At 49.7% G+C, this 15455-nt stretch overlaps 7 protein-coding genes across 11 annotated transcripts; 2 read left to right on the forward strand and 5 right to left on the reverse strand.

Moving 5' to 3' along the window:
* Positions 1–196: 196 nt before the first annotated feature.
* CG30349 (uncharacterized protein) lies at positions 197–3564 on the forward strand. The gene is made up of 7 exons (NM_136577.2): positions 197–575; positions 629–1158; positions 1214–1699; positions 1756–1884; positions 1941–2090; positions 3166–3263; positions 3323–3564. The coding sequence occupies exons 1-7, from the start codon at positions 270–272 to the stop codon at positions 3484–3486; spliced, it is 1863 nt and encodes a 620-aa protein (NP_610421.1). The 5' UTR covers positions 197–269; the 3' UTR covers positions 3487–3564.
* Positions 2111–3028, reverse strand: CG8252 (uncharacterized protein; the record flags this gene model as incomplete). The annotated part of the gene is made up of 1 exon (NM_136576.3): positions 2111–3028. One exon carries the CDS (start codon positions 3026–3028, stop codon positions 2150–2152), a length of 879 nt encoding a protein of 292 aa, NP_610420.1. The 3' UTR covers positions 2111–2149.
* A 14-nt stretch (positions 3565–3578) lies between the features above and the next one.
* Positions 3579–6748, reverse strand: Pgi (Phosphoglucose isomerase). 3 transcript variants are annotated; one of them, NM_165635.2, is made up of 6 exons: positions 6389–6748; positions 6112–6249; positions 5284–5866; positions 4696–4935; positions 4105–4633; positions 3579–4049 (listed from the first exon to the last, which is right to left on the reverse strand). In NM_165635.2, exons 2-6 carry the CDS (start codon positions 6243–6245, stop codon positions 3859–3861), a joined length of 1677 nt encoding a protein of 558 aa, NP_724723.1. In that variant the 5' UTR covers positions 6246–6249; positions 6389–6748; the 3' UTR covers positions 3579–3858. The 3 variants fall into 3 exon arrangements, with proteins under 3 accessions (NP_724723.1, NP_523663.1, NP_724724.1); NM_078939.3 differs by having other exon boundaries at positions 6112–6748; NM_165636.2 differs by having other exon boundaries at positions 6112–6565.
* Positions 6749–7202: 454 nt separating this feature from the next.
* Positions 7203–10913, forward strand: lin (lines). The gene is made up of 2 exons (NM_080076.3): positions 7203–7686; positions 7744–10913. Exon 2 carries the CDS (start codon positions 7780–7782, stop codon positions 10354–10356), a length of 2577 nt encoding a protein of 858 aa, NP_524815.1. The 5' UTR covers positions 7203–7686; positions 7744–7779; the 3' UTR covers positions 10357–10913.
* Positions 10387–11556, reverse strand: CG34219 (uncharacterized protein). 2 transcript variants are annotated; one of them, NM_001103763.4, is made up of 2 exons: positions 11271–11556; positions 10387–11211 (listed from the first exon to the last, which is right to left on the reverse strand). In NM_001103763.4, exons 1-2 carry the CDS (start codon positions 11491–11493, stop codon positions 11015–11017), a joined length of 420 nt encoding a protein of 139 aa, NP_001097233.1. In that variant the 5' UTR covers positions 11494–11556; the 3' UTR covers positions 10387–11014. The 2 variants fall into 2 exon arrangements, with proteins under 2 accessions (NP_001097233.1, NP_001286217.1); NM_001299288.1 differs by having other exon boundaries at positions 10855–11211.
* Positions 11557–11618: 62 nt separating this feature from the next.
* CG8248 (uncharacterized protein) lies at positions 11619–13047 on the reverse strand. 2 transcript variants are annotated; one of them, NM_001299289.1, is made up of 2 exons: positions 12203–13047; positions 11619–12142 (listed from the first exon to the last, which is right to left on the reverse strand). In NM_001299289.1, the coding sequence occupies exons 1-2, from the start codon at positions 12767–12769 to the stop codon at positions 12029–12031; spliced, it is 681 nt and encodes a 226-aa protein (NP_001286218.1). In that variant the 5' UTR covers positions 12770–13047; the 3' UTR covers positions 11619–12028. The 2 variants fall into 2 exon arrangements, with proteins under 2 accessions (NP_001286218.1, NP_610422.2); NM_136578.5 differs by having other exon boundaries at positions 11619–12145.
* Positions 12949–15434, reverse strand: Spt (Spitting Image). Its single transcript, NM_136579.5, has 7 exons — positions 15248–15434; positions 15018–15185; positions 14632–14958; positions 14251–14575; positions 13464–14186; positions 13299–13400; positions 12949–13235 (listed from the first exon to the last, which is right to left on the reverse strand). The coding sequence occupies exons 1-7, from the start codon at positions 15326–15328 to the stop codon at positions 13186–13188; spliced, it is 1776 nt and encodes a 591-aa protein (NP_610423.3). The 5' UTR covers positions 15329–15434; the 3' UTR covers positions 12949–13185.
* Between the last annotated feature and the right edge of the window lie 21 nt (positions 15435–15455).

The raw sequence follows: 15455 nt of genomic DNA on the forward strand, positions 1-15455 counted from the left end.
AGAGTAAAATATTTTATTATTTAATTTAAAAACTGAAAAGTTTATTTAAAAAATTCACATTCCCATTGGTTTATTATATTGTTCACTCGATGAATTTTGTTTGCATATAATTTGATAAATCTTTCAAGGGTATAGGAAACGTCGGTAAATGCAATTCAATCGTGAGTCGTGCGTGACATTTGCGTGATAGATTGCATTAAGTGCGACGAGTGTGAGCCGATGTAAACACTAGCCTTAGCGCCCATCTCTAATTCAAAACATAAAAAACGATGTCGCTGGGCAAGAAGCACGTGTTGGGATTTTCGCCCAATGGTGGCCAACTATTTGCCTCGGTGGACGAGTCGGGAGTTCTGCGGATATGGAACACAGAGACGAACACGCTGTATCAGGAGTTTACGCCCAATCTACAGTTATCCGGGTCGTGCACAGCTCTCACGTGGGTTTTGGTGGCCGGTTCCCGGCCCAAGAAGTCGCGGAAGAGCCTCCAGGCACAGGATGCAGCCGGTGATCAGCTTCACATTGCTCTGGGAACGTACAAGGGCTCAGTGGTTATATACTCATTAGCCGAGGGAAAGGTGAGTCGGACAAAGAGCCTTGAAGGCGAATAAACCACAAGCAATCCTTGCAGATTTCTCGAACGCTCAGTGGCGACAGCCATGATGGACCAGTGACCTCAATTACAAATGACAACGCTGGCCACCTATACACTGTGGGTGCCGATTGTAGGGTTGTTGTTTGGTCCTTGACGGACGAGCGCTCCATCGCCGAATGGCAAGTGGGACCCGAGAAGCCCCAAAATATAGTCTACCTTCAGAAAAGTGGCACCTTGGCCATTGGCTACCGACAGCTGAAGGTGTACGATATCAAGACAAAGGAGCTGGTGGAAACGTTCACCGGCCACTCGGGCGAAATAAACACAATCAGCAGCGTGGCGAGCACAGATGGCACTGAATTCGTTTTGACCACCGCGAAGATGGAGCGCGTAATCTGCTTCTGGAAGATCGACAAGAAGGGCAAGAACAAAGCCTCCGCCTGCACGCTCCTCATGGAGGACTTGGCCTACTGTCTAACCAGCGAAGTGCGCGACGATGGTCAGCTACGTGTGGCCAGTGTTACCCGCAATGGCATCATACACATTTACCTGTTGAATGTGAACAGGTGGGTCATGTGAATACACGTTTTGTCACTCGTACTGAAGTACTATGTTTCACAGTTTATCCGCAGAGAAGTTTGTGAAGCCCAAGGTTTCGCTGCAGATCGTTTCCGATGGCGCCGAAACAGTGGAACCACTTCTAGCCGTGGCGGCCCACTTTGTGACAGACTCAAATCGCTCCCACGAAATCCTCTTTGGCTACGGAAGTCGCCAACAGCTGCAGTTTGAACGTTTTACGCCCAACTATGGCGAGAAACTAAACGTTATTGTGCGCGCCGATCCCAAAAAGCTCTATGCGAAAAAGAAGGGAAAGGAGCAGCCGGGCTACCAGGCCGCCACCAAGGTCCAGAAGCCCATTGTAAACCAAAAAAATGTGGAGTACAACAGCGCCCTGCCCATCTCGCAGAAGAAAGTGCAAAACGAAGTGCCCATGGAAGCCCGACTAGAACATCTTAAAATTCAAGGAACCAAACTGAGTGGCGGCAAGTTGTTGACGCAGAGCAAAACGCAGCTGCTAATGCAGGCATTACACAGCAAGGATCAGGCGTAAGGGATTTTCGAACAATGGCAATAGATGTTTTAATAGAAGTTCGTTTTTTAAGGATGATACAAGCCGTTCTGAGCACTCAGGATCCAGAGACGATACAGTTGACCTTGGATCGGCTACCGCTCGATTATGTCAATCCCCTGGTCAACGAACTTTCCATCCTGCTGCAAGGAAAGCACGCGAGGTGAGTGTTTTCCGTAGAGCCCTATTGAGTCTTTTTCTAAATACGTTCTTTTACAGTGTCCGCTCCGCCCTGCGTTGGCTGCACGCACTGACCTCCACCCACACTAGTGTCTTGATGTCCGAGGACAAGGAGGCTTTGCGCGAAAAACTAGCCGTTTGCCTCGGCGTGGCGGAGCAGCGCATGCACTGTCTATCGGAAGCTTTGCAGTAAGTAAAATTGGGGAATTGAAAGACACAAAACAAAGGTTTTAATAGGGAAATCAAGTTCAAGATCCCGATTTCTTTGAATTTTTCGGCTTGATATTATTCTTGGGCTTTTCAATGGTGCCGTGGCGACACTCCGAGATCGCAGCGAAGAAGGTCAGCTTGGTGTGCAGAATGGTGTCGATGTAGAATCGCTGAAAAGTGAACGAGTTGAGGCATCGTTCGCCCAGGCCGTAGTAGAGCGTGTTGTAACCCTCGAAGCGGTAGGTGATCATCACGGGATAATGCTTCAATAGAATCTTCGACAAGGAAATGATGAAACGCACCTTGGCGACGGCCAGAGGATTCGGACAACGGGGTGTTGGCCGAGAGAAATGGGCATCCACAAAGAGAATGGTTCCCTTTTTGGCCACCTCGTGTCGAATCGGATTGCTGATCACCACACACTTCGTGTCCGGCGAAAGTTCCCAGCGACTGACAAAATCCCTAATGTCGGCAATGGCATTGGAGTATTCAAAGTCCCCGATGGTCAGCATCTTGCGCGCCAAGCCACTGGATACGGAGTCCGCCGAAATGCCAAGGCCACCCGTGTAATGATTCGTGATCGAGGGATCATCCTCTCCGTTGGCCACAATGGTGTCGGTGAACACTGAAGAGATCAGGCTGATGGAGGACATCTTTTGCTTTTTCGGAAAGTTGTAGATAAAAAGACCACGCGGGTCTGACTCAATAATGGCCACCGCTTCGCAGAGTGTGCCTTCGATCAGGTCGATGATGCACTGCATATCAGCGTCATCGCAGGCCGGCTTGTTGCACTGGTTGACTAAGCTGGATATGCTGGGTATTATGGCAATGGGTAGGGCACCGCCTGGTCCCAATGCTGGCACGCCACTGCCTGGACTCGGGGGTTTCTTGTTGTGGGGGCTGGAGAAGTAGTCCATACAGCTAGCGCCATCATTGCACAAAAGATCCATTTTCGAAATCTGGCCACGACAAAATTTAGTAATGCGTGTACTCCTATTATTGTTATATTGGCAATATTGTTATAACACCTTTTCAATGCCTTCTTTATTTTTAGAATAACCGGGCGAGTCAACCTGATAATTAACCAGATGAAACGCAACGCGGACAATCATCTCAACGATAACAAAGCCCTGATCCTGGACGAAGATCCAGGTAAGTTATCAAGTGGTTTTATTCGCACAAGGCTCGAGTCTTAATTCGCTTGCTTGCAGATGAGCCCGATCCCGAAGCAGAAACGAACTGGAGCGATCTGGAGGAGGATCAGCCAGGCAGTCCGAAGAGCCCATTGGAAGACGAGCTGGTGGCCGACGACGACCTGGCGACCGACGATGGTAACGCCGACGCAGACACAGACTCTGACGTATCCATGGATTAGACAGTCTACCCGTAATTTAAGCTTAAATGCAATTCCCTTGTTGTTGCGCCGCGAGAAAATAAATTAGCATTTTTTTCCAAACACAGTCTTTTACATCGAATTCATAAATTTTTATTTACGGTTTTAAACTACGTGCAACAACGAATAGTGAGAGCCAATTGTTGGTCTAATTCCGACACGAGATTTCATCGATACGCAAGCAAACAAACATATCCAGTTCATAAATACAGTTGAATAATGTGCCAATAACAGGGGGCTTGTAGCTCGAGTATACATAAGCGGCGGCTACTGAATAACGGCTCAGAAACTACTAACAATTAGAGCATTTGTGTAAACATTTCTTTTTAATTCGCAACAAATAGCCAGACATGATTACTTCCAATTGGCTTTGATGAAGTTAATTAGACCGTTCGTGGAACTGTCGTGCGTGGAGACCTCGTTGCAGTGATCCAGCTCCGGCTCGATGGCCTTGGCCAGCTGCTTGCCCAGCTCCACACCCCATTGGTCGAACGAGTTGATGTCCCAAATGATGCCCTGAACGAAGATCTTGTGCTCGTACAGCGCTGCAAAATCAATTGACATTAATAGGTGCTCGTGAGCTGAAACAGTGAGACGTACCAATCAACGCGCCTAGGGTGAAAGGTGAAACCTTCTTCACCACAATCGAGTTTGTGGGCCGGTTGCCGACGAACACCTTGTGGGGCAACAAGTTATCCAGCTCGTTGCCGCACAGGCCAGCCTTGGACAGCTCGGTCCTGGCCTCGTCGACCGTCTTTCCGGCCATTAAAGCCTCCGTCTGGGCAAGGAAATTCGATAGCAGAATCTTGTGGTGCTTGCCGCCGGCAATGGGATTGTGTGTCTGGGCGGGAGCGATGAAATCGCAGGGGATCAGGCGGGTGCCCTGGTGGATGAGCTGGTAGAAGGCGTGCTGGCCATTGGTGCCAGGCTCGCCCCACACGATCGGACCAGTGCTGTACTTGACGGGTTTGCCCGACTTGCTGACGAACTTGCCGTTGCTCTCCATATCGCCCTGCTGGAAGTAGGCGGCGAACCGGTGCAAGTACTGATCGTAGGGAAGGAGGGCATGTGTTTCCGCCTTGAAGAAGTTGGAGTACCAAACGCCTAGCAACGCCAGGATAACAGGAGCCTAGGAAAGCCAATAAAATGGTTAACTATAATCATTTTACTTAACTCTCAGTTGAGTCTTACATTCTTCTCGAATGGTGTCGTCTTGAAATGGTTGTCCATGAAGTGAGCTCCATCCAGCAGTTGCTCAAAGTTCTCAAAGCCAATGGACAGACAGATTGACAGTCCAATGGCCGACCACAGGGAGTAGCGACCGCCCACCCAATCCCAAAAACCGAACATGTTGGTGCTGTCAATGCCGAATTCGGTGACCTTTTCCTTGTTGGTCGACAGGGCCACAAAATGCTTGGCCACGGACTCAGGCTAAAACAAAACAAAAATAGTTTGCAAATATAGGCCAGACTAAAATGTTGTGATGTAACTATTTGCTTTGGCTGCGTTATCTATTTTACATTTAAGGCAAGTGGAATTTCATATTGGAAACATTTAATTCGAATTTGAAATCCGATTTAGCCTTTGATTAAGTCCATAGGCTGCATTTGATAAGCACATTAAATTGATTTGATAGCTTGAACACGTCAAAATGGTTCTTATAGAATGATAAGAAAAATCACTAGGGTCCATTGATGGTTCATTGTATTAGTTTGGTTATCTTTGCTTAAAGCGCTATCAATGAAGGTCATTTAATGTTCGACCTTTCGCTGTACTTACCTCCTTGGAATGCTCCAGGAGCCAGGTCTTGGCGGAGGTGGCGTTCGTAATGGTCTCCTGGGTGGTGAAAGTTTTTGAGGCGACAATGAAGAGGGTGGTCTCGTAGTTGACCTTCTTGAGGACCTCGGCCAGATGAGTGCCATCGATGTTCGACACAAAGTGGGAGTGAAGGCCCTTGCCGTAGGGCTTCAGCGCTTCGGTGACCATCAGCGGGCCCAGATCGGAGCCACCGATGCCGATGTTGACCACGTCGGTGATCTGTTTGCCGGTGCAGCCGCGCCACACGCCGGAGATGACCATGTTGGTGAACTCCTTCATGTGGGCCAGTTCGGCGCGCACATCGGGCATCACGTCCTTGTCGTCCACCAGGACGGGATCCGTGCCGCGGTTGCGCAGGGCCGTGTGGAGGACGGCGCGGTTCTCCGTGATGTTAATGTGCTGGCCGGAGAACATGGCGTCCCGCGCGGCGTTAACGCGGCGCACCTTGGCCAGGGTGAGGAGCAGATCCCAGACCTCGTCATTGATACGGTTCTTCGAGTAGTCCAGCAGTATCTCGCCATCGTTCTGGGTGTGCAGGCGCAGGCTGATAAACAAACGAAAAACATTTGACCTCAGAGCAAGTACGATTCGGAGGTCGTTGCTGTGACCTTACGCAAGGACAAATCGAGTGGCGGCGACACTCGACAGCCGATGGTGAAAGTGAAAGTGGGCAAAGCGCAACTCGATGAATAAACGATTGCCGATGGGGGATACACGAATGAGTGTATGTATGCGGGAACTAGATACGTAACTTCCACCCTCTGAGGCGAAATCGACACAAAAACCCACCTGTATTTTGAGAATCTCTTGGAATCCTTCACGAACAGGTCCTTGATGTTCAGGTCCTTGCCCTTGGAGTCGTAGTACTCCTGCAGCTTCTGGAACGCTGCCTCCTGGTTGAGCGGAGGAAGTGGGCCGGCCATCTTACTTCAGTTATCCCAAGCAGGAACAGCAGGCGGATGCGGAGTAGAAGGGCAAGGGAGGACTATTTAGCACTCGATGCAAATTAGTAGCACACGGAGAAGAGAGCACAGGCGAACTGCTTCGACCGCTCGCGACACTTCACTTATAATAGCGGATCCGGCTGCTTAGGCGTCGGGTAGTTCCTATTATCTGGCTCCGGCAAATCTCCAGAGCACCGCACCACAACTTCGCCGTGTTTGCTTTTGATAGGTACTGACTGAGCGGCTGCCGATTTTCCAACGTCCTTTCTGGAATTCGCGAGCACCTTTCAATGTCAAATGAAAAACAAGCGAGTGTTGCCACGTCGGCCGCGCTCTTGTTTTAATGTGCCGATCGGTTTGCAGTGTGTGCGAATTTACTGTGTGTGGCCGCGTGGAGATGAACTGAGAACTTCCTACTCCTAGATCGTCTGCACCGGTAGGCAAAAGGACATAAACTGAAATTTTCAAAACGACTTAACCGCCGCTAACGGCATAATTTTATCTCGATGTGGCAGCACGCTCGGTGTTCAGGGCTGTCAGGTGTCAATGACTATCGAATAGCATTTCTATTATTTAATGTCAAAAATGTAAAAATAAAAACATTCTTAAAATTACTTTAAAGTTACCCGTTAAATTAGCACATATAAATTGAAAAATATTTGTTATCTGTAATTAGCTTCTCACAAAATATTTTTTGTTAAGTTCTCTGCAATCTTATAATTCTCAAGCACTTAATTATTATCACGCATTAGAAAATTAAAACTACCGGAGTCATTGTTATTAGAATTACTTTAGCAAACATTGTTGCTAAAGTTATAAGCGTGCAATAATTATTTTTAAAAAATAATACATTTCGGAAAGTAAAATATATGTGAATTGAGTTGTGACGACAGAGCTATGGTTGCGAGCCTGGCTATGTATATAGCTAACGCCAAATACCAAGATCCGTTTGGCAACGCTGCGCAAGTAGGGTTACCAGGTAGCTGAAACTCGCTAAAAGATGGCGACGCGCACTTAATTTTTGTTTTTTCCCACATAATAAAGTGTAATAAAACCAAAATAAAAGCAGTGCCAGAGAAACAATCGGAGGCGCTTAAAAAGTGAGAAACAGCACACGACCCAATCGACTGGCCCGGGCACGAAGCGAAACGCGAGTGCAGTGAAACTCACATAAACATTGACATGTCGCTGGCCCGAAGAGTGCAACAAGTGTGTGAAAATCGAATTGTGGCCGTTTAAAATGTTTGGAGGAGCAGTCAGAGCACCTGGCGGCAGCTAGAGCGCCCTCGTCGCCCCCAAGAAATCATAGTGTGTCTCAGGAAGCCGAGAGAATCGCCCCACGAAGCCAGGCAGCAGCGTCTGCACACGTAACCTTGTGTGCGCGTAGCACGGAAGCTGTTTGTCGGAATCGGGTTTGTAGGTATGTGGCTGCGAGCCGCCGCTTAGATTCGCTGCTCACCGGGCATTTCGCTTGCAGACCATTTGCAGGACGTCGGGTACGTCAGCGCGGAGGATGGACACCTCATCCGCAGCAGGATCTGGAGCCGGAACGGGCGATGTGTGCCCATGCTCCACGGTAGCAACCTCCACGACCTCCGCATCAAACGAACAGCCGCAGACCAAGCGCCAGAAGATCGAGCAGCAAATCAAGGTGGGCTCCAAGGCGCTGCCACCCCAGCCGCCCCATCCGCCGGATATACTGGACCTGGACGCCAACAGCAACAGCCACCTGTGCTCCTCGCTCTCCTCGTCCTCTTCGCACTCGCTGTCAACGCCAAGCACCGCCAACAACTCCCCCACCACCACGCCCTGTAGTTCCCGGGCGGCGTCGTACGCCCAGCTGCTGCACAACATCTTGCCACAAAACGGGGACACAGACCTGCACAGCCAGCCTGAATCCGCCCATGACGAAGTGGACAGGGCGGCCAAATTGCCCAACCTGCTAACCCTCGACACGACCAACGGCAATGGCAGTCATGCTAGCAGCAGGAGCAATTGCTTGCAAGCAACAACAGCCACGTCCATCGACGATATGCTGGAGTTCGAGCAGTCCCTGACCCGCCAGTGCCTGTGCGGCGTCTCGGAGCGAACGCTGCGCAAGCCCTTCCAGTCGCATTACTCACAGGACACCAACGGCCAGAAACGGATAGCCTACCTGCGGGAGTGGCCCACCAACAAGCTGCTGCAGTTTCTGTCGAATCTGCAGCTACTGTTCGATATCTACCTGAAGCAGAACGCAAAGGGCTTCATCTGCACGCGGATAATGGACGTTTGCGACGCACTCATTCGCAATGACCACAAGCTTATCGACGAGATTATCGTGCTGGCCGGCTACGAGAACTCTTACGTGCAATTTCTGGCGGGACGTGTGCTAGCCGCATTCCTGGTGATTGCCAAGCAAGAGCTGAATGACGAGTGGCTGCAGAAGATCGTCGACCAGCTATTTAACTTCGAGCAGCTTGACCAGGCGGCCGTGCAGAAGATCCACTTCAGCCTGGACATCATCAAGCGCATAGTGGAGTGGAAGGATATGGAGATCCATCCGCTGGACGACGACTGGATGGCGTCGGCGAATAGTACAAGTGCAGCCTCGTCAGTAGTGCCCCTTTCGACAGAGGCGTCCGTGAGCTACATGCATTTTCCCGTGCAGGAGCAGCCGCTAGCCACCAATTATTTTGCACTGCAATTTCGCGAGGATACGGAAGGTGAACGAGAGACGGGGCAGGAAGCACCTGACAACCGCGACCGACATCGGCGGCACTTTGGCGAGGATATGAACGTCGCCTACGAGCCGCACCCCGCTCCCCAGTCCACGACCATGCCCAGCGGTTGCCATGTGGTCACACTAACCGACTCGGAAAGCTTCGATACGACGCACCTGAAGTGCATCACCATTCAAAAGCTGGAGCACAAGTGGCCCACGCTGGTGAAGAACATGTCGGAGTTGATGGCGCCGACGCATCAGGATGCGGCCGAGCACTGTGTGCTCAACTTCTTGCAGCTATGGGAAAACATCATCTCGGTGAAGGCCAATCTGTCCATCGACGAGACGCGACCCTACTACGCCCAGCTGGACAAGTTTGAGCTGCTGCTCAGCCACAGCCTCTCCTGCACCGTGTACAAGCAGATGCTGTGCCTCTTCAACGAGGCATTGTGCTATGGTTCCACGCTGGCGCTGCAGGACATGCTGCCCGAGGAGACGTGCAAGCTGGCTCACCAGATAGTCTGCCATGTGCGCGGCTTCCGCATACTGGAGTCGTTGCCGCGGCGACAGCCGGACAACATGGTCAGTCTGATCGGCTACAATGGCAAGCCGATGGTGTACGCCAATGGAACAATTACCCTGGCACATGCCGCGCAATCAGGGGACAGCGAAGAGGACGGTGCGCCACTGGACCTTATCGAAATGGATAAGACACTGTTGCAGAAGATGGTGCTGTTGGTGCTGAAGTCGATAGCGGTGACGGTGAAGGAGATACGCAGCGATTCCTCCGACTCATCCATCGATTCCACCGACTACGATGCCTTCCAGGACATGATGCTCATTGAGCGCTCGATCCGCGATGTACTCAGCAAGCTGGAGACGTTCATAAAGCAGACGCTGGAATTCCATCCGGAGTGCCACTTCAGCAAGATCCTGATCCACCTGTTCGACGACCAGGACGACCACTTGATCGAGGCCATGGTCTGCACGCTGGACGTCACGTCTGGGATATCGTTCCGCAACAACGCCTTCCCCGAGCTGGTGGCCATGCTGAATCCGGTGTACACATTCCTGGAGTTCCTCAAGATGACATCGAACAGCTCGGACCTGCTGCTGGACCTGCTGGTGAGCAACGAGACCTGCTTCCTGCTCTACCTGCTGCGCCTGCTCAAGTACATCCGCATGAACTGGACGATGTTCGTGCACAGCTGTCACACCTTCGGCATGGGCAGCGCCATGCTAGACGAGGCGATGGGCGTTCTTATCCGGCTGCGCCTGCAGATATCCCGCCTCGTGTCGCGCCAGCTCTACCCCTACGACATTTCCCCCGTGCTGCGCCTGCTCGAGAGCTGCGAGAGCCTGTACGAGGGCAACGAGCTGAGCTGAATGCGGCGCAGGGACGAACTTCAACCACATGCAATTAAAATACGTAATTTATTTTAATATTTAATGGAATAGGAGAAACTAGCGCAAAATTCGATGAAGATGGAGGCCTTGTAGAATACGTGTATTAGCCGTAGGGACCAACCACTCCGACCATAACTCCGCACCCCGATCCAGTAGCGCGTCAACCGTAGTTAAGATCTTGCACCCTCTTCATCCGCTTCGCCCAGCAGGTCTTTCAACCCAGATACATACCCAGCTGTATGTAATTGTCATTGTAATTGTAATGAGCATCACAAGTTCGTAGTTAGTTCGTAGATAATGGTTATATCATAGGTACTGAATTCCAAACTAAACACTACGCTAGCCTAAGATTTTTTTAATCTTGCCCTAAGTAGAATAATGTACAATAGGATGGCAAAATGCTGCGGCAAACGGCTGCCCGCCGAAGTGGGCGTAAATTCGGTGTCTTCGAGAAGAATATTCTTTGTACGTTTTTTTAAAACACTTGAATAATATAACATAATTAACTGATTAAAAGAAACGCATTAAGAAGGACTACAACGTGTGCGGTTTCTGTTTCCGAATGGTGTGTTAAAATACTGTAGTCTCTTTGCAATTTCGTTGGGCTGTGTCCTGATCTCATCTGGACTTCTGGACTTCAATGGCGATTTATCATGCGGACGCGCCGCTTTGGATCAGCGGCTCCACTTGGCATACCACTGACTTCTGGTGGTGGCCCAGTGAGGCTTATCACCGAGCCGCGCCTGGCCATTTCCGGAGGATGTGGACTCGATACGTGCACCGTTTGATAGTTAATGCTGATCGGAACCGAGGAGCGACGGTTAAGACGAGGCTCTAGAGAAGAAAGTAGTTGGTCTTATGGGACGTGTCACTTTGTTGTGGGGACTCTTTACCGAAACGGGCTTCTCCGGATCCCGGCTTATGCGGATGCTGCTGACTGGGTCGGCTGGCCAAAGGAGATACCACCCTGTAGTGATACTCCTGAACCAGCGGAACGGACCTGGTGAAGCCTCCCTCATCGTTTAGCGTGTACTTGAAGCGATCCACAGATACGGAACGCTCCTCGCTGATTATATGCTTGCGCCGGAAGATGGGGGACTCATCCACTTTTGGCATGCATTGGGGAAATGTAGAGCGGTCAGTTTGGGATTCGGGGTGAGAGAGGATCGCAGAGGATTGCGTAAAAGCCCAATCGAACGGAGGAAATGAAACGCAAGCTAACACGGCTACGTATGTAAATTGATCACAGGAAAGCACATAGTAATTGATTTATTTTAGGATTACGTACACTTAGGACAGTAATATACATTCGAGTATGTACAACCTTATATTCGGATTCAGTACAGTTTCACAGATAGGTGAAGAGGAGGTAAACAGTGGAGGTCGTTCAAAAACACAGATATCAAACGCATAATCGAGCCCGAAAAGTGCGATGTACAGATGTATAGATGTATAGAGATTGAGGACAGACGAGAGATACACAATACACAACAATACATTTTCCGAAAAAGTCAGAAAACTGGTGCTTTAGAGTAGAGAAGATTGGCTAGTTCAGTACATAGTGGTAGATACATTTAGATTTATAGGATAACAATTCACTTGATCCCTCGTTAACACGGTGTAATAGGCTAGGCACCTGGCCCCCAGCGAGCTAAAACTTTGGCAAAGATTTTGGTGAAATACCTTTTGATGACCGGCGATCCTGCTTGTGGATCTGGGCATAAGATTGCAGCGAGCACCGGCGCAGTCGCTTGTCCCCTTTGTTCTGCTGCCGAAGAAGGATTATTCACGTGGCAATAGGGAATGGAATGCGGGTTATCCTTACCGACTTGTAGTGCTGGTTGATGTCCGAGGCGGCCTTCAGAAGCAGATAGACAAACACAAGGGCGAACAGGTAAATAATGGGCTCCGCTGTGTTACTCTTCTTGCCAACTTCCTTCTTCTTGTGCCCCTCCGGGGACTTTATCAAACGACGAGGTTGCTTGCTGACCCCATTTCCAGTGCCGTTTTTGGTTCTCTTCGTGGGCCTGCCTTGGGATCTTCTTGAAACTGCCTGATTCCGATTGGATTCCTTTCCGAAAACGTCCAACCTCTGGCACGATGCATCTGGAGCGGCGACATCCAATTCGGCGTCGGCCATGGCTTCCGGCTGGGCATGGTGCAGGTCGAAGGCAGCCACGCCCGGCTTAAAATAGTGCCTGTAGTTGCGCTGCATCCCGGCTACCATGAGATACACAGTGCAGAGCACCACGAGGATCCCCAGCGGCACCACATGATGGTTATTTGTATCCGTGTCCCTACTCACGGCACTTGCTTTTCGGTGTTTGGGAGAACAAGGCGGTGGCCCAATCTCTTCGGACAGAGCAAATTTATCGCCGGCCAGAGATTTCATAGCCGAGTGCTTACTGTTTACCAAGCAATTACCGTGTGTATCTGTTGACTGCGAGTCCTGGCTGCCGCTCGTGGTGGAAAATCGATAGGGATTGCCCACACAGCTTCACATGTTGGGTTGAACGAGGGTGTCCAGTGCAATTGAAAGGTCAATCGACCGAGGGAGATGCGCTGACAAGTGTGCTATGTGTCTATATATTTATTGGAACCTATTGCTCTACTTTTACAACAGTCTAAACTGTTTCCGATGCGATACTCTTCGCCACCCGAGGAACATACATGTTTGTGTGTATGCCTGACCTGACCTATGACATTCAGGTGGCGACGTACGTTAAGTTTGAATTGCAAAATCTCTTAAATGGTATGAACTTAAACACTAAACTAAATAAAAAGTTATGTACAAATGGTTGAAATGCTTCAGCATTCAAAGTATCCATTGGACATTCCAGTGAGTTGGTCGAGTATATCTAAAAATATACGAAATTTAATGGAAAAACTTATAAAATAGGAAATGTAATCATTTTAGGTACCTGTGATTTGTAGATCCGTAGACTGATTACTCATGGAGGTGTATAGCTTTCTGCTTTCAGCTATATTCTGCCGCTTGAACATGACAGTCCGTAAACTTTCTCCTGAAAATAGCATTCAAAACATTGGTAACCTTACCAAATTTATCTAAACATCAGCCGACTTACTTCTCAGAACATTTCCATGGGGTTTTGCCTTATCCGATTTAATGTCCAAGGTATTTGTGGGTAGCTTGTTGTCCGTTCGTCTAGTTACTCTATTCCTACGCTCTGTGTCGTAGAGGATACTGCCGCTTCGGGCTGTTTTATAGCCAGTGAAATGGGTTTCGTCTTCATTTACCCCCTTGGTATCATCAGCTAAAAGGGGAGCCAGGGGAATAGGAAGTTCCTCCTCTTGTTTACCAGCTCCCAGGGAGCCGTGCAATTTGCGCAAGATCGTGCGCAAGATCTTGAAGCGCTTGAGGATTCTCTGCGGCTCCACCTGGGATGCGCACATCAAAATAGCCTTGCACTCGCGCAGTACCCGGATGAACTGCTGGTAGTACTCTTCCCCCAATCGGTCCTGCGTTTCGCTTAGACCCTTTCGGTTGACTTCCAGCTGAAAGTGCTCGACTAGCAGCAAAGAGATTTGAACCAAGTCCTCCAATCGCTGCTTATCGAAAAGCTTTTCCGTTGCACTTATCCCTGAGGTCAGTATCTCCAGGCAACAACCAACGAGGGCGCGGCTGTCGATGATCTCCTGAAGCGCTGCCTTGAACTTGGCCACCTCCTCGTTAAAGTGCTGCTCTAGGATGTCCGAGTGCAAATCGGAACCATGGGCCTGCAGTGAAGGTATCAGAGTGGTGTCCAGTGATTCAAAGGAGGCCAGACAGCTGCGCATTATGGTTTTCACTGAAAAGGAATTGGTACTGGAGTTAATTGCGTTTTTTTTTATAATTATATATAATTATTATACTTTTCAAGTTGGGCGCAAAGGAAATGGCAAAAATGCCTATCTGGGTGGCGCGATCTATGTTCACATCAAAGTCCGCTATGAACTCATCGGCCAGATCATCATTATCTGGGCTGTTCCTTAACAGCGCTCTAATTTTGTCTACCGAAAACTTCTCGAAGTCCAGGAAGCATGTGAATACCAAGCGCAAAAGCGCATCGTTGATAAAGTCCTCCAATTGGTAAATTGCCTGTTCCATGGTCATGGCCCGCAGCTTAAGGGTGGACAGGTAGTTGGCACTGAATGACTCCTTGCACTCCTCCTGAAAGGCATTGCACTCCCGGATGACCTAGAGCACAAATGAGGGGAATAAATAAGGGGATACTGCAGAAGATGTACACCCACCTTTTGGCACAAGGCACTGAGAGCCCTCTTGTCCTGAGACAAAGCCACATTGGCGAATCCCAGAGATTGACCCAAGATCAAATCAATGTTGGCGCGCAACTTCTGGCTGAGTGGAAGGACTTCCTTGGGAGTCTTTGGACAGTTGGAGGTATCGGTGTTTTCCTCACTGTGCGAGGTGAACTGCGCCAAACAATCCAATGCGCCATCCACCAGCTTAAGGAACGAGCGCTCCGGAGCTACTGCTTCGGAACTCGATTCTTCGCTGTAAAGATGCATGAGGCGCTTCAGGCACCAGCGAATGCGGTCCAGGAAGTACTGATGACTTACCTGCTTTCAGAGGATTAGACATCATTGTGCAATGCATGGATGAGATCCAAATTACTCACCGAGACTGTGGTGCCGCATTCTAGTTTCATGGTGTTCTCCACTTGGCGAATGCAGATCATAATCTGGCTGAGGCAGAGGCACACCAGCTCCGAGCACTCCGACTGCCCCTGGGAGCAGAAGGAGCTGTGGGCCAAAGTAGCGAATTCCAATAGCACGGCGCACAGGTCCTGAAATTCAAAGCAACAAGTGATTGATGTCCTGGGGCTAGTGGTCCGTTTCCCCCACTTACATTCAGCCAGTTTGCAGCTGCTGCATTGTTCCTGTTCAGTATCAGCAGGCAGGCCTCTAGTTTCGTTCGCAAAATTTCCATTTTTGCCGGCAAATGTGAGTTCAAATGTTCTGTGGGCAGAAGTAAAAGTAAACAACTTTTTTAAAAAGTGGCTTCGGTTCCCTGTGAATGGCAAGATGGCACGGCTTGGCGTTAGTGACAACCAGGG

This window comes from Drosophila melanogaster, chromosome 2R, assembly GCF_000001215.4.
Source record: "Drosophila melanogaster chromosome 2R".
NCBI lineage: Eukaryota > Metazoa > Arthropoda > Insecta > Diptera > Drosophilidae > Drosophila > Drosophila melanogaster.

Coding starts and splice junctions, on each gene's coding strand:
- CG30349 (NM_136577.2), top strand. CDS start 270: ATGTCGCTGGGCAAGAAGCACGTGTTGGGATTTTCGCCCAATGGTGGC. Junction 1,700..1,755: donor TTACACAGCAAGGATCAGGC/GTAAGGGATTTT, acceptor TCGTTTTTTAAG/GATGATACAAGCCGTTCTGA. Junction 1,885..1,940: donor CTGCAAGGAAAGCACGCGAG/GTGAGTGTTTTC, acceptor GTTCTTTTACAG/TGTCCGCTCCGCCCTGCGTT.
- Pgi (NM_165635.2), bottom strand. CDS start 6,245: ATGGCCGGCCCACTTCCTCCGCTCAACCAGGAGGCAGCGTTCCAGAAG. Junction 5,867..6,111: donor AAGAGATTCTCAAAATACAG/GTGGGTTTTTGT, acceptor TTTGTTTATCAG/CCTGCGCCTGCACACCCAGA. Junction 4,050..4,104: donor CACCCTAGGCGCGTTGATTG/GTACGTCTCACT, acceptor TTGATTTTGCAG/CGCTGTACGAGCACAAGATC.
- lin (NM_080076.3), top strand. CDS start 7,780: ATGGACACCTCATCCGCAGCAGGATCTGGAGCCGGAACGGGCGATGTG.
- CG34219 (NM_001103763.4), bottom strand. CDS start 11,493: ATGCCAAAAGTGGATGAGTCCCCCATCTTCCGGCGCAAGCATATAATC. Junction 11,212..11,270: donor ATCCGGAGAAGCCCGTTTCG/GTAAAGAGTCCC, acceptor TTTCTTCTCTAG/AGCCTCGTCTTAACCGTCGC.
- CG8248 (NM_136578.5), bottom strand. CDS start 12,769: ATGAAATCTCTGGCCGGCGATAAATTTGCTCTGTCCGAAGAGATTGGG. Junction 12,146..12,202: donor TCAACCAGCACTACAAGTCG/GTAAGGATAACC, acceptor CTTCTTCGGCAG/CAGAACAAAGGGGACAAGCG.
- Spt (NM_136579.5), bottom strand. CDS start 15,328: ATGGAAATTTTGCGAACGAAACTAGAGGCCTGCCTGCTGATACTGAAC. Junction 15,186..15,247: donor CAGCTGCAAACTGGCTGAAT/GTAAGTGGGGGA, acceptor TTTGAATTTCAG/GACCTGTGCGCCGTGCTATT. Junction 13,401..13,463: donor CCATGGAAATGTTCTGAGAA/GTAAGTCGGCTG, acceptor TGCTATTTTCAG/GAGAAAGTTTACGGACTGTC.